This window comes from Penicillium angulare (assembly GCF_028827245.1).
Source record: "Penicillium angulare strain IBT 27051 chromosome Unknown utg000003l_segment0_segment0, whole genome shotgun sequence".
Taxonomy (NCBI): domain Eukaryota; kingdom Fungi; phylum Ascomycota; class Eurotiomycetes; order Eurotiales; family Aspergillaceae; genus Penicillium; species Penicillium angulare.
Genome location: NW_026623162.1, coordinates 1,591,819 through 1,607,780, shown reverse-complemented (window position 1 = coordinate 1,607,780; position 15,962 = coordinate 1,591,819). Strand labels below are relative to the sequence as shown.

At 47.5% G+C, this 15,962-nt stretch overlaps 6 protein-coding genes across 6 annotated transcripts; 4 read left to right on the top strand and 2 right to left on the bottom strand.

Annotated features, from left to right (window-relative positions):
• Nucleotides 1–885: 885 nt before the first annotated feature.
• mrh4 (ATP-dependent RNA helicase MRH4) lies at nt 886–2,778 on the bottom strand (the record flags this gene model as incomplete). Its single annotated transcript, XM_056918969.1, has 1 exon — nt 886–2,778. The coding sequence occupies one exon, from the start codon at nt 2,776–2,778 to the stop codon at nt 886–888; it is 1,893 nt and encodes a 630-aa protein (XP_056782127.1).
• A 752-nt stretch (nt 2,779–3,530) lies between these two features.
• Nucleotides 3,531–7,901, top strand: bud4 (uncharacterized protein; the record flags this gene model as incomplete). Its single annotated transcript, XM_056918968.1, has 4 exons — nt 3,531–3,620; nt 3,681–6,480; nt 6,532–7,226; nt 7,287–7,901. 4 exons carry the CDS (start codon nt 3,531–3,533, stop codon nt 7,899–7,901), a joined length of 4,200 nt encoding a protein of 1,399 aa, XP_056782126.1.
• Nucleotides 7,902–9,200: 1,299 nt separating this feature from the next.
• Nucleotides 9,201–10,181, top strand: N7478_002753 (uncharacterized protein; the record flags this gene model as incomplete). Its single annotated transcript, XM_056918967.1, has 1 exon — nt 9,201–10,181. One exon carries the CDS (start codon nt 9,201–9,203, stop codon nt 10,179–10,181), a length of 981 nt encoding a protein of 326 aa, XP_056782125.1.
• A 143-nt stretch (nt 10,182–10,324) lies between these two features.
• On the bottom strand, nt 10,325–12,244 carry N7478_002752 (uncharacterized protein; the record flags this gene model as incomplete). Its single annotated transcript, XM_056918966.1, has 1 exon — nt 10,325–12,244. One exon carries the CDS (start codon nt 12,242–12,244, stop codon nt 10,325–10,327), a length of 1,920 nt encoding a protein of 639 aa, XP_056782124.1.
• A 1,465-nt stretch (nt 12,245–13,709) lies between these two features.
• On the top strand, nt 13,710–14,054 carry N7478_002751 (ribonuclease H-like protein; the record flags this gene model as incomplete). The annotated part of the gene is made up of 1 exon (XM_056918965.1): nt 13,710–14,054. One exon carries the CDS (start codon nt 13,710–13,712, stop codon nt 14,052–14,054), a length of 345 nt encoding a protein of 114 aa, XP_056782123.1.
• An 817-nt stretch (nt 14,055–14,871) lies between these two features.
• N7478_002750 (UDP-glucuronic acid decarboxylase family protein) lies at nt 14,872–15,958 on the top strand (the record flags this gene model as incomplete). Its single annotated transcript, XM_056918964.1, has 3 exons — nt 14,872–14,919; nt 14,969–15,305; nt 15,363–15,958. The coding sequence occupies 3 exons, from the start codon at nt 14,872–14,874 to the stop codon at nt 15,956–15,958; spliced, it is 981 nt and encodes a 326-aa protein (XP_056782122.1).
• Between the last annotated feature and the right edge of the window lie 4 nt (nt 15,959–15,962).

Here is a 15,962-nt window from a genome sequence, read left to right as displayed (position 1 = left end):
GTAGAGAAGGAAAATGCAGTGGAAGAGAAAAGTTTTCACTAAAATCGTGAGTGGCCAACCTTGGAAGCGAGCACTTGACCTGAGAGCACTGTATACATTAGCCTCGGAGACTTGCGGGGCCTGAGTTTACGCGTCCTCGGCAATTAAGAACGTGAACCTTGGAACTATGTTAAAAATAGCATAGTCAAGAGTCTTGATTTAGATATCCTGTATGATTTATCAGACTTTGGAGTAGGTAGATTGCGTCTAGTAGTACATGCTCTTGGGAATAAGTAAACCTATTCAAACATTGAATGAGGCTCTTTGCACAGACCTATAACAAGGTTTTTCGAGTCTTGGGGTGCGGGGGTTGAACCACAAACTGACCAAACCCGACCTCCAGAGGCCGATACATATACTAATATTTTCAACAGCCGAGCCTACTGGCAAGCCTGACATTCTTGTAAATACCTTCCACTTAGTTATTGTTTCACCATCAGGACACTCAGTCTCAGCTCAATATATGGAGTAGTGCATGTTGTATCCAAACGGATTCCAAGGTTTTTTTATGAGTTTTCATTTATTGAGATGAGATAAAAATATGTAGATATGTTTATTACTGTAGACAGATTATAAGCGGAGATGGGCGCCCAACACGGACTTCGAGTTATGTACAGGTTATTTCAGTGTAATTTATACATAGAGCAGATCGTTCCAAGAAAAGCACTGGTTCAAATGGGCGATCGCCCCCATGAACAGGTTTGGTATCCACTAACAGAAATGTATCTTCATAGCAATCGCTATGTCACCTTCGTTTTTCCCACATGGCCCAGACCAAAACTTACAAAAACAGAAACGCCAAATATGATACATGTTTATACAGTACAAATATTAGAATATGCATATTTAAATCAAAGCTTGTCCGCGGAACATGCCCTCACGCACTTCACGAACAACATCCTTACGGTCCTTTTTGCCAACAAGAACCACACCACGACCACGTTTACCCATGCGTCCCAGACGACCAAGTCGGTGAATAAAGTCAACGGTAGTATGCGGCACGTGGTATAGCAACACGGTCTTCACAGCCAAAGTATCAATACCGCGGGAGGTGATGTCGGTCGTAACAAGAACCTTGGTGTTTGGCAAGCGACGCACATATTCGGATTTCTTGTCATTAAGTTCCAAAGGAATCTGCTTTTCGACGCGTGCTTGCTTCTTCGCCAACGTGATCTCCTCAGATGTGGGAGGGAGAGCAGCCTCTGTGAACTCGGCCAGGATCTCGTCATGTTTGCGGGAGCTGGAATCACGAGACAGCGAGACAGCGTCAATACCCTTGCTCTGAAGGAACTGCGCAACCTCATCCGCTTCCTCACGCTCATTGACAAACACAAGAATCTTCTTGACCTTGGGTCCCATGTATGCGGAGAGGACAGGTCCCCATTCTTCGCCCTCGCTGGCTTCACCGGCCTTGCCAATCGACCAAATGACATCGGCACAGGCAAGAGAACGGTTACCACGGTAAGGTTCCTTCTCAATATCCACGACTCCGAGCTGAACGCGTCGAGGAATGGCATGCAAGTTGGGAGTAGTGAGACGTCTGACGTCCGGGTAGCGTTTTCGTAGTTGGTTGTCCAGACTCTTAGGAATCGTAGCAGAGCAGAATATCAGTTTCTTAAGCGAAGGGGCGGCCTTATCGACGACTTCCATTGTGGTAGGAATGAACGAACGATCCATCAAAGAATCAGCCTCATCCAGAACAAGGTGGCTGACACGGCTCAGAATATAAGGATTTGTCTTTGCGATGGATGCGAGGAGATGAGGCGTCGACACCAGAACGTCGATTCCCTCTGGGTGAAAGAGTGCGTTCTTAATGCGGCGGGGAGTGTAGGTTGAGGAGATCATTCCTGATCGGAACTTGACAGTATGTGCAAGAGATTTTACCTTTGTTCCAACTTGTGCCACCAGCTCAGATGTAGGAACAAGAATGATCGCTCTCGGGCGAGCTTCGTTCGTCATGGGTGGCTCTTCTGGTTCCAACTCAAATGTCCGAGTTTTCAATCTTTCCTCACGCTCTTTCGTCTTCTGATCCGCCAAAATTTCCTCCTCTTGTTTGTCAATCACTTCTTCACGCTTGATAGCATCCAAAACGGGTAGGAGATATGCCAATGTCTTTCCTGATCCGGTTTCAGCAGCTAGAAGGTATTGGCTGTACTTGTGCTCGTCCTCTGCGACTGGGGTAGATTGCTTCTTGCGGTTGGGGTTCATATCTAGGAGGGCAGGGATAGCGAGTCGCTGGATCGGCGTAGGCGTGACATCTGCTAAATTTGGCAGAGCTTGGGTGAAAATTGATTGTCTGACAGCAGGGAGAAGAGGCATGTGATCGAAACTGGTAATGTCGGCAATTTTGGACTTGATCGCTGTCCGACGGCCATAGGTAACTGGAGACAATGTTGTTTGCATTTTCAGTGCTTTGTATAGAGGACTTTCAGGCTTTTTCGATTTCGTATTATCGCCAGAACGTTTGAGAGCGGCCGGGGATCGGGGACGGGGTTCATCTCGAATGCGAGCTTCGGTCTGGTTCATGCTTGCAAAAGGTCCACTTCGGCTCGAGCGTGGCTTCTTGAGGGACTGCTTTGCGACATTAGGGGATAGAGCCATGCGAGCGGCCTTGCGATGCAATCGCCCAGTACCCATGGATCGCGTGGCTTGCCATGTCGACAGCACAGTCGGTGGAGTAACAATGCTCGTCCTAGTTTGGCATAGGAAGCATACTGAGGAGCGAACGGGTAGAGGCATTCTGCCTGGTCGACCAGAGTAATATAAGGGAGTGGGTAAGTTGATAATTGAGAAGGACTCAGTTGTTCAAATGTTCCAGACCAAGAAAAATCGCGGATTGACTATTCAGGATTGATTTCCACACTATACCTACTTGGGTCTAGTGTAGATCCACATAACCTGATCCTTGAGGCCGTCATAACATGTGACTGCTATCAACGCTGAGTCATCTATCAGCTACGTCCAAAACAAGGAAAGCGCCTCCGCAGCTGAAACGCGTTGCTATGGAGACTTCCGGCTCAGTGTCAACAGTGCAACTTGCTTTGGGGTAACAATCCACTTTCTGATCCATGGAATAGATATCGAGATCGGATCCTCTCACCCCTCATCTTATCCTTCTCCCTTGGGTATCCCTTCTCTTAAAAACTTTACTTTCACGGTCTTTCACTTTTCGCGTTGACTCGGACCATTGTGGCATTGTTTTGGTGACGCATTCACATTCCTGAGGCGACCGACACGACTTTTACGTTTGCACGGTTTATGTATCAAGACTTGCTGGCGCAAACATAATCCACGCGACGTCCAATATTGATTGACTAAGGTATGCTTTGTGTTCTCCTGCTTGAGCATCATCAGTTTGCCTTGTCGCCGACTTGCTTTGCTGTTTGACGCAATGAACTGTAGCTAATACAAGGAACAGAGACATCCTGTGTTTATTTGTGTGTTAAGTGGTTTGAGTGTTTCATTTGCCATTCATCATACCAAACAATAGGATGGCCGGCGGACTTGGCCAACGGCCACTTTCAGAAGTGAGCCCTATGGCGCAACGACGCAATTCCCCCAGCTGGAACCAAACTACCAAAGTAAGATTGACAAAATAGTCGGTGTCTTCCCGAATTCTTCAGCTAAATATTTTGCGACAGGCTCCCAGTGGCGATGCGCCCGCTTACGATATCTCACCTTTGAATAACTCAGCCTCCCCTCGTCTCTTTTGGAAGGGAAGAGACTCACCATCGCCATTTCCGAAGGCTTCTGAAAACCGTGTGCCGTATGATCCGGAAGCTTGCATCTTGCCAGCGAGACGGCCCTCCCTCGAAGACCTAAAGCGCGCGTCGCGAGTTAAAAACCACAATATCTTCCGTGAAGGTGGACAAGAATATGATCCAGCGCACGTCTCTGTACCAATAAGACCTTTGGCCACAGACCGATCTCCGAATCGTGAGAGTCAAATGAACCTCGCCAAATCGCAATTGGCCGAAGATGATGAGTTCGACATGCAGCCACCTAGACCTCACTCCCCCAGCAAAGATCAACCATCTCCAGGAAAATCCTCATTGTCCAAGGGTAGCAGATACGGCAAGGGCTTTGACCCACAAAGTGATATCTGGTCGGAGTACGATAGTTTTGGACATCGGCATAACAAAAGCGTTACTTTTGATGCTGCGCCTCCTCAAGTCAACGAGTATGAGATGAGGACACCTGACCCGTCTTCAGTAACGTCGGAGTCCCGCGAAGCCAGTTACGAATCCGAAGAGGAAGAAGACGAGGTTAGCTTCGAACATGAATCATCGATGGAGCGTGACGATAGTTTTGATGCGTCTCTCGAGGATATTGAGAAGACACCCGTTGTGTTGCCTGATGAGTGGCGATTTATGAGCCCAGGAAGTGTGAACGAAGAAGAGGAGTCGTTCGTCGAGACAGTCGACGAGGAAGTCGCCGAGGAGCGTCCAATCTCCCGTGAAGGAGAATCTTCCCATCACACACGGGTTGAGTCTTTGGACTCAAATGGAGAGCGACGTCCCCTACCCCCGCTGCCATCGGTTTCCCGCATGTCTGGCTCTCGGCCGACTTCGCCCAATAAGACCGCGAGCGCGTTTGAGCTCGGCAGTGGCAGTCAGCGTGGTTTTCCGGCTCCACTTGCGCCTGCCTCTTACAGCAAATCTGATATGGAGGGCGGGATGTCCTTGGAGGAAAGACTTGCTCTCATGATGATTCAAGACAAAAAGACCCCCCACCTGGGTGAAGAGGTCGACGACGCTCCGTATAAGACTACGGAAACTGAGAAGGATTCCGAACAGCAAAGTGCCAACGACCAGAGCGATGCTCTGTCCAAAGATGCGGTTTTCTCTCCTCCTAGGATCTCTCGCGATTCAATTCTTCGGGATATTCGTAAGGGTGATGACTACGAAGATGATGAAGATGACGTGTTCGGTGATGACTCCCATTTGGAGTCAAGCCCTCATCCTTACGATAATTATGATCCTGATGTTCCCATCCCCTCTCTCGAAACGGACGACGACGATGCTTCGAGTGTTATTATCAAAGAGGAAGCTAACGACGATGAACTATACGCCATCCCTGATTACTATCAGAACTCGTCGAGCAACAGTCTTTCTTCTCGTGACCAGCGAGCCAAGTACGACGAGGACAGTAATTACTCATTGCGATCGGCAGCTGAAGCGGCCGAACACGAGAACAACAATAGTTCTGCCCAAACTACACCAGTTGCCGGTGAAGAAAACCCTCCTCCTTTATCTTCGAGCGCCGAGAAGCAAAATCAAGGTTCAGAGCCGAAGGAAGACCAACACTTGGATATGACTTCTATTCGTCAATCTCTCGGACGCCCCGTGACTCCCGAGATCAAGGAGGAGCCTATGTCCGAACCCTCTACCCCGGAATCTGTTATCCGCCATCCCATTTCTGATGATGACGGAGAAGAAGAAGAGGAGGAGGAAGAGGAGGAGGAGGAGGAGGATGAGGAAGAGGAGGAAGAGAAGCCGTTCGAAGATGAGGACCTAGATGAAGCAATCTCCTCGGACGAGTCTGTTCCTGAGCCCATTGCCACAATTAGAGCTCCGGGCGCTGGACTTAAAACTCGTCCCTCGCTCACCCCAGCGGATATGGATGCGATGGCCGCTACTCGACGCAAGATTAGTGGACAGCACGCCCCTCCTGTGCCACCTTTGCCGCAATTGACTCAACAGACCTCGCATGATTCCCAAAAGTCCGAGAAGGATGCACCTAAACTTGATGCCGCACCCCAACTGACATTGCCTAACAACCTCACCCAAAGGCAGACAAGTTTGATGCAATTGGATATTCCATTCAGCATCCAGGAGGAAAGCCTTGGATCGGGATTGACGAAAGAATTTGACCGTGTTATCGAGTCCCAAAAGGTGGCGTTCCAACTAGCTCTTTCCCAACTTGACTCTTGCCCTGTTCCAGCGACCCATTTGGATACATCGTTCGATTTTGCTACCCCAGGACTACCCATTTCACCGACTGATGCAACTATCGCTAACAAATCTACGATCCAACAGAGAGGCTACCTCATGCGTCAAAACACCAAGGTCGTGATTGCGAGCAATCGCGATGAAGAAGACCCTGCCCTCCCAATTGACTCGACAACAGACGATCCCCGCGGTACTCGGTCTGCTGGTTCTTCTCCACGGAAAGCCAGTCAGCAGACATGGACCAGTGTTCCCTGGAACGGATCAACCCGACGTCCGAGTGTAAAGATGGCAGGCGTTGCTCCGAAGAAAAAGCCCGTTCCAGGCGCAGTTCCTCCCCTTCCTGGACACCAGAGCAACGTACAAGAAGCTCCACCAACCATCGATGAGAATGAGCCTCTTGGTCAAGATGCATACGAAGATGGAGAAGAGCGGGGCAGGCTTTTTGTCAAGGTCGTCGGAATCAAGTACATTGATCTTCCTCTGCCACGCGGTACGTGCCATTTAAGTTTCTCTCCATTCCCCAGTTACTAATCCTCTACAGGCGAACGATCATACTTTGCCCTTACCCTGGACAATGGCTTGCACTGTGTCACCACATCCTGGCTTGAACTTGGGAAATCAGCTCCCATCGGACAAGAATTTGAGCTCATTGTTCATAATGACCTTGAGTTCCAACTGACCCTGCAGATGAAGGTTGACGAGAATAAGATGTACCCGCAAGAAAACCCCAGCTCTCCGTCTCGCCAGAAGACATCGGCTCTTAGCCGTGTCTTTGCGTCACCTCGCCGCCGTAAGGAGTTAGATCTGAAGCAACAGATGCAGTCTCAGCAACAGAAGAAGGATGTCAATGCCCCAGTTTGGGAGCGTCTTCGGAATGTTGTTGCCCGCGATGGTAGCTTCGGTCGCTCATATGTAGCGTTGAGTGACCACGAGACACATGCTTTTGGTCGCCCATATACTGTTGACATTCCATGTTTCAATGAGTGGGCCGTCGACGAGCAGCCCAGCAGTGTCAAGAGCAAGAAGAGCGCAACCAGTATGACTGCTCAACGCCGACCCCCGTACAAAATTGGCAAGCTTGAATTGCAACTTTTGTTTGTCCCCAAGCCCAAGGGCGGAAAGGAAGATGATATGCCAAAGAGTATGAATGCCTGCATTCGCGAGATGCGCGAGGCCGAAAGTGTTGCTGCGCGCAGTTGGGAGGGATTTCTATCTCAGCAGGGTGGTGATTGCCCGGTAAGTCCCAAGTTACAACAGCGATCATCCCATCGATTCAATTTGCTAATTTATATGCAGTTCTGGCGTCGCCGCTTCTTCAAGCTCCAGGGCTCTAAATTAACCGCGTACCATGAAACAACGCGACAGCCCCGTGCAACTATCAACCTGGCCAAGGCTGCGAAGCTTATTGATGATAGATCATCTTTGATGCAGAAGGAAACTCCTGCTAAAGGCGGTGGTCGACGTAAGTCCGCCTTTGCTGAAGAGGAAGAAGGTTATATGTTTGTCGAAGAGGGATTCCGTATCCGATTCGGCAATGGTGAAGTGATCGACTTCTATGCCGACAGTGCAGCGGATAAGGAAGGTTGGTTGCGAGTGATGTCCGAGGCTGTTGGCAAAGGCTCCACCTCAGGAAACGGCGCTATCAAGCCATGGGCAAACCTCGTTCTGAAGCGCGAGCAAAGTGTCAAATCCCGTCGTCAGACCATCGACCGATTCGCTCCTAGCGGCATCCCCGCCCCTTCTTCACCCGTCACACATAGACAGAGCACAATGATGGCTCCCCCAGCTTCAGCGGGATCAGCGGCGCCGGCGCCCCAGTCCCCCCGACCTCGACACAAGCACACCTATTCACAGCCCGATATGCCCAGTGCCGAAGCTCGCCGGCAGAAGACTCGATCCCTCATGTTTTAAGAACAAGGAATGCCCGAAATGCAAAAAAGCCCACTTTCACTTCTTTTGTCTATGATGCCAAGTTGTCACAATAGGTTCTTTACTATTCCCCTCTGCGGATGTCGTCCCATAACTAATCTCTCCTTGTGTGTGAGATCCTTTTCTTTTCTTTTCTTTTCTTTTCTCCGTTTTCTTTTTCTTTTTTTTTCTCTCTATTTCCCTCATGGCGTTCGTGTACGATGAGCTTCTCATTTTCTACTTTCCATCTTTGAGTTTCTTTTTTGTTCGGTGATTTCTCCAACCAAGACTTTTGTCTGAGCGAGGGCAGCACGACAATGACATGACCCCCAACTGCAGGACACCTCCAGATAATCCCTTTGAGATCCTGCTGTACGTTAATGAGACATACACCCGGTTTCCTTTCATACGTTGATAGTTTGATTGCCTACAAATTTCTTTCTAATACTTTAAACCCTTTGCATCGATGATTGTATCTCGTAGGATGGTAGAGGTAAATCATTCTCCAAGGTCACAGTATACGGCTCACTTCTTTCTCCCCCCCTAATTTGACTTCTCATTTTCGACAGCTAGACAGTTGCGTATGCCACTGACTGTATCAATTTTGTGCGAATAAAACTTTGTACTCAAAAGTAAGATTCTTTAGAGCCCAACGCAGTACTACTGGGCCCGGACTCAATCCTTTGGGGCCTAGAAAGCCCAATTTCGGGCTAATGTTATGTGGAAATAATTCAGTCGAGTTCTTCTAGCTCGAAATCGAGCACCTGTCATCTCTAGCAAGTAGACGTCCGACTACTCGAGCGGTGGGCCACATTACAACTTATCACTTCAACCTTCTTATATGATTTTGATTCATTTGGTCCTATTTATTTCACTGTTGCCTACGACTTAGCGTGGATCGAACAATGTGTCCTTCAGTGATACTCACGAATGTCTGTGTGGATAACAGCGGACCAACTGGTGACTGCTTATTTTTAGATATAGACACAACTACCTACTACAATATGAAACCCGTACCGTCCAGTTGATTAAAAATCCCGAATCCCGAGGTCTTTCTATTTCAAATCATACGTTGTCAAGGTCATCTGCATCTCCCCATGTTATAGTACAGTTTTGAATTTATCAGCATTTCTCAATGTAAGACGATTATTGCGTGCTGTCATGACGAATGAGCATCCTCCAACCCCGCAACCACGACGAGTTCAAAGGTATAAGAACGTACCGTAGGGTCTATCTAATTTAGGTTCATCTTTCATCTTAAGTTAATACAACCTTTCAAATTTATACACATTTATATCAGCCATGGCTTCTGCTGCCGTACAGCTTCCTGGTGTCGTGGACGCCATCCCAGCGAACAAACCATCCGTTCCAGTATCGGATGCACCACACCACGTTCAGACTACGCTGAACTTCCATAAAGATAACGAGGACGGCTCTCCTCCAGCTCCATCTTACGTGGGTAGACCCGAGACCTATGAGAGGCCCATAACTACCACCCCGGTTACTATCCATGATGTTAGCGGCCACGAACTAGACTATTCGCTCGACGGCCAAGGATTTCAGTTCTACTATCATGAAAGTAAAGAGAAGGACTTCGTGGACGACGAAAAAATCAAACGGGAGTACTATCCTGAGACCGAGCAGTTGCTTAAAGATGCGTATGTGACAGATTCCCATGTTGCTGAACCTGGCCTTTTACCTCACAGCTATAATTTGTTGCAAATAACTTACTCTTCTATTCACAAAAGGACCGGAGCCTCTCGCATCTTCATTTTCGATCATACCATCCGCCGCGCCTCACCAGACGGAACCGTCTCCAGTCAATTCCGTGGTCCTGTCCAACGGGTTCACATCGATCAATCATTCGACGCCGCCAAGACCAGGGTTCCCTTCCACATTCCAGAAGATGCACCCGAGCTTCTAAAGGGGAGATATCAAATTATAAATGTGTGGCGGCCTATTAGAACTATCTTGAAGGATCCCCTCACCGTTGCCGATGGCAATACCGTGCGGGATAGCGATCTTATTGTTACTAAGCTCATTTACCCCAATCGAGAGGGAGAAACCTATGCTGTGCGATCTAATCCGGAGCAGAAGTGGTACTTCCGATATGCGCAGACACCAGATTTGGTGACTTTGATCAAGTGCTTTGATTCAAAGACGGATGGTAGGGTGCGACGTGTACCCCATTCCGCATTTGTGAATCCTGAGACGGAACATGAGGCTGGTCGCGAGAGCATTGAGATTCGAGCATTGGTTTTCCATCCCGATGATTATGAATAAGCTATCACTGCATGTTTAATAACATTATAAGTTAAGGTTGGAGGTGGTTAGATATATATTGAAGGTTCAAATTGATGTAACAAAGGGAATTATGGAATGAAACTTTATCAACATCATGATATCATCATCGTAACAGATTATTTTTATGCCAAGCTCTTAACAGCAGCAATGATATCTTCGGGCCCCAGACCTTGAGCATTGACTTGTTCGAACAAACCACCGCAACCTTCCTTGATGGCGCCAATGGACTTGAACTTGGGGGTGAGGTTGCGCTCTAGCAGGTGTGTTCCGAGACGGGAGCCAAGACCAGTCTTCTGGGCAATTGATTCGACGACAAGGATAAATGGGCTGGATCCGTAGTTCTTGATGGCCTCCTCATCGACAACGTTAAGTGTAGGCTTGTTGATCAGACCAACGTCGATGCCACTCTTCTTCAAATTCTCAACTGCGTCGAGAGAGCGGTAGAGCATGTCTCCATATGTTACAATGTAGCCGGCAGTTCCCTTGCGAACAACCTCCTCCTTACCAGGAACAAACTTGTAGCCTTCACCATAGAGCTTCTGATCAGTGCCCTCTTTGAGGATGTATGGGACCTTCGAGCGGGTGGAGAAGATAAAGCGCAAGCCTGTGTTCCAGAAGACCTTATTCACCACGGCCTTCATCTGCTCGCCATCCGCCGGGAAATAGAGAGATGTTGACTCGGCATCCATTAAACCGTTATCAGCGAAGAAGTGGTTCAATCCAAAATGGCAAGTGTTATCGGCCATCTCATCGACTCCACTGTGCGAAAAGTGCGAAAGCACAGTGCAGTTGTTCAGACGTGCCATAGTGATCTCGGAAATGCACATCTCCAAGAAAGCAGAGAATGTTGAGAAAACACCCTGTCGCTGGCCATTGCTTCCGAAACCGAAACCAGCAGCAGCAGAGAAGTTTCCTCGCTCCATAACACCCGATGGGACGAAGACTTCCGGGTGACTGGATTGAATTGCCTTCAAGCCGGTTGAGCCAGCAAGATCAGAGTCGATGACCATGACCCGCTTAGCTGCTTCCTCTTTACTTAGACCATCAAGGATAGAGTTGACAGCTTCACCGAAGATAGATCGGTTCGCTCCCTTATCTTGGCTGGAGCCCAAGTACTTGTATGGGTTGGAACGGCCTTTGATCTCGTCGTAGAAAGCCAGTTGCTCCTTGCTGTAACCACGCTTGGTAAGGTATTTGCGGGCTACATCAACAGTGATGACATCGTGAGCGTGACATTCGCCCTCAATGCCCTCGATACCTGCAGCCATTTTTCGGTCGACGACAACAGCAGCCGGTCCCTTGTAGTTGATAACCTCAGCCATGGCACCGTACAGCGAATCCACATTCTCGCCCTCAGCGCGAACAACGTGAAGGCCGTGACCTGCAAGAGTCTTCGAAATATCATAGCCCTTCAAGTACTGAGATGGGTGCCCAGCAATTGTGACATCATTGTTGTCGACAAACAACTTGACATTGAGGTTTCGAGCAACCGCAATGCGCGCAGCCTCGGCATCGTTTCCTTCTTGTTGAGATCCATCGGAGCCCAGCATCAGCACATTTTTACCCCCGTTTGCCATCGCAATACCATTGACCATACCCCACATGTGACCAAGACGACCAGAGCTGAATTTAACTCCCGGGGTCAATCCGAGTTCGGGGTGGCCGGGAAGTTTGGAATCGGCATCACGGTAGTTCAAGAGGTGATCTGGGTCGATCTTGCCATCTAGGGTAGCTAGGAGATATTGGGTGGCGACTCGGTGGCCTGCTTCATCAAATAAGGCATCGACGAAGTTGTTGGGATTGGCATTGATGAACGCGAGGAGGATACAGACTTCGGGAGCGGTATCAAATGGACCTCCTGTGTGGCCGGAGACGCCGCGGGCAGCGCCTGTGGCTGTGAAAGCGATAATTGCATCTCTGAATATGTTAATGTTGCTCAGAAGATCCTTCTTCTGCTCAGCGGTTAGGCTTGCATTCTTGGAGTCAAGCTTGAGTTGCTTGAATTGTTTCAAATCAACAGGAAATTTGTGACCGTCTGGCATGATGAATTTCAGTGATATTTTGGAATGGAGAGTTGAGAAATCTAAGGAGAGTCAGAAAGAAAATAATTTAAAGTAGAAACTGAGCTTCCCTAGGCAGATGACTCTTTGAATGACAAGGATTTGCTGTGCAAAAAACCGGATAGACTTTTGCTTGAGCAAGGAGGGGTTTGTTGACGTCATACGGCGGAGGTATCCATGTTTGTTATTTGACAACACTCTTGTTCGGTGAATAAGTGGATTGATACTGTAGTTGTTTCATTATTACACATTGTGTGTGAACTAATAAAAATCTTGACTCTGGCGTGGGAATGCAGCTGTTGCAAGATGATCAAGATGCCCAGGTGATCATGGTTCCCAAAGACCCACTGATTACCCCAGATGCGAAAGGCCAGTCTCTAGTCCATTTCGAGTCTAGTCTCGTTATTGTTTTACCCGTAACAATCGACATGGCACTTGACGACTGGGTAGTCTATACTTTGACAAGATCATCACTCACAATATAAATATTACACGTAGGGCTTGAAAGAGACACCTGATTCATATCATATAAATGAAGATTTGCGCTGCCTCTCTCTTCCCCCCATTTTACTTCTTTCGTAAAAATATTGATCTCCATTGTTTACTAAATAACAGGTTTCAATTATATGTATTTTTATAATTCAGGAGTACCTAAATAATATTTGAAGTTTTGGAGTCTTCAATAATCTAAAATACCCATATATACAGTTATCTGGGTAAGGTAATGTTGGAAAATAAGCAGCTGAAGCTGCTTATAGTCTTACTGATTGTTGGTTGACTAACTCTGCCATTACGGTGTTATAGTAATTCCTATATTCTACCCTTCTGCTGGTATGAATCAGGTAGAATCATGTATCGATTGAGAACGAGCCTTAGCTGTCTAGTTGAATTACGCCCAACATTAAAGATACCGTTAGAGACGTTGTGGCTATTTCTATCTTCTCCGAGCCTATTTTTACTTGACCTTTCTCGTTGCCTGATCTCTCAACCTTCTCTGATCTCTTAACATTCTCTCTTGTGTTTCTCACTCTCCCTATACAACACATACTCAGATCAACAGAAGCACACCTCCAGGCTCATCTGCTTTCCGATACGAACAAAATGCCCTTTCGCTTTGAAATTCCACCTTTTGACCCCGGCCGGGGACGTCTCAGTACGACTGGCCACCAATTTGTGGGTCAAGCCCACGTTATGCCCAGATAATCGATTCACTACTTCAAGCGGGGTAGAGGATGCGTCTTTCTAGAGAAACTTTCACCAGAAAGCCCAATGGATTCACCAAAGACTCTGTTCCCTCTTGCCAGCTTCTGAGGGAATTTGTTCTTCCTGTCCGACGTTTCATCCATGAGGTGACCCGAAAAGAATTCTCCTTTATGCAAGTGGTGCGTGTCCTGAGAACACTGGAAAAGAGCCCAAGACCGGCTGGTCGTTCATCTTAAGTTCTCCTATGCCAAACGAGCATAACATTACCGGTGTTCGATATCCTCTCGAAGATAGATCGCCCACTAAAGATCATAACCTGCAAACGACACATCGAGCACAACTACGGGCTGCCATCGCAGCCTGTCGGTTCTACAAACGGGCAAAAGGGGGATTCGATACTCTGGTTAACGCAATTAATTCTGACTATGTTTTTGATGGCGCCATTTCTTGGATCAAATTCTGGGTAGCTAATGGATGGTTCACTAAAATGCGCCGTCCAGTCTCCAACCAATATCTGTGGGCGTGTCTCTTAGGTGAGACTGAACGAAAAAGTGAGGATTATCTGAAGATTCCGTTTTGGAATAAGTAGGCACATAATCATGCTGTGGGTGCTGCTACAGAGGGTCCCCAGAGTGATTTGCATGATTTCATCGGTACGGTGGTCTAAACCTAGGAGTAGTTTAGATGAAAATTTAGTCTAGTACAGAAGACCAGAGCAGTCATAGCTTGTGGCCATAAGTAGGACATTTTCATTGATAGCTCGTGTAAACAATGAACATTTGAATTGATTTCCGATTTTGCCTGATTTAGTATATAGGGAGAAAAGTAAATTATAGGAATTACTATATCGAAACTTTGCTAATAAACTGTCTGGAAATGTATCGAGTCAAAAGCAATAGATTTCACAAAGCTCCCCGTCTCAAATATGGTCTGTTCCTCAAAGTTCTTAATCAAAGATTGGTCGTTTTGAATCATTTACTATATCCAGAAAATGCCATGTTAAACAGGCAGGCCCTGAGATCACCCGGGAATGTACCCAAGTATTTGCTCTGGCTGGTCCTTCACAACCGATTCTGAAATCGTACCGATGATGATCTAGTATGGATCAGGATCGATCATCATCAATGACTGTTGTGGATCCATTCAGCTGAAGTTGTGGGGCCCCACCATCACCGCTGATCTTCCCACGCCACAATCGGGTTCAGCTCAAGCTCTCACGCGACCCTGGAATCTTAGGTTCGCAAAATATCATTACACCCTGTCACGTCTGAACAAAATCGCGATATATGTTTCATTTTGCAATAATTACGCTTCCTAGTTTTCAATATTTTCTCGCGTGGTGCCACTGTTGTCTTCCCTTTCTTCGGGTCTAATCTGAGCGTCGTTTGTGCCGCAAACCCCGCATCATGGCTCAGTCTGAAGAGATCACACATTTGAGGATTTTGGTTACCGGAGTATGTTATTTGATTCTCGTTTATTGAAAGACAAATGGCTAATTTTTAGGCTGCTGGGTTTCTCGGATCTCATCTCGTCGACTTTTTGTTGAAGAAGGGACATCAGGTCATTGGCATCGATAGCTTTCAAACGGGATCACCTGCAAACTTGGAGCATTTAGAAAAGAACTCAAAGTTCAAATTAATCAGTCACAATATTCAAATGCCACTCGAAGGACTGGGCCTCGAGAACATCGATCAAATATTCAACTTAGCCTGTCCTGCTAGTCCGATCCACTACCAGAGAGATCCAATTTCTACTTTGAAGACGTGTTTCCAGGGTATTGAGAACATATTGGAACTAGCTAAGGCCAATAAAATTTGCGTTCTCCACACCAGCACGTCGGGTAAGTCAATCTCTCAACTTTTCATCCCCATCTTGAACCTGATTTAACAATCCACAGAGGTATATGGTGACCCACAAGTTCATCCTCAACCGGAAAGCTACTGGGGAAATGTCAATCCATTCGGCGCTCGCTCCTGCTACGATGAAGGCAAACGCGTAGCCGAAGCCCTCTGCTATGCATACCAGGAGAAATACCCCGATCTACAAATTCGCATCGCCCGTATCTTCAACACTTATGGCCCACGAATGGCGCACAGTGATGGCCGAGTCGTGTCCAGTTTTATTGGCGATGCGCTCGCTGGACAACCAATTAAGATCACTGGGGATGGAACGGCTACCCGGTCATTCCAGTACATCACAGACTGTGTCGAAGGACTGTATCGACTCATGAACAGCGACTATGCAGCTCCTGTGAATATTGGTAATCCGGGCGAGTTCAAAATTCGCGAGTTCGCTGAGATTATCGTGGACATGGTCGCAGAATTAGGAATGCCCAGGGTGCCTATTACTTATTTGCCGCGACCTGCGGATGACCCGAATACCAGAAAACCGGATATCACAAGGGCGAAAGAGGTTTTGGGGTGGGAGCCTGAGGTGAAGTTGAAAGATGGTCTAGTTGAGACTATTAAGTGGCATATGGAGCAGAGCAGATGATTCC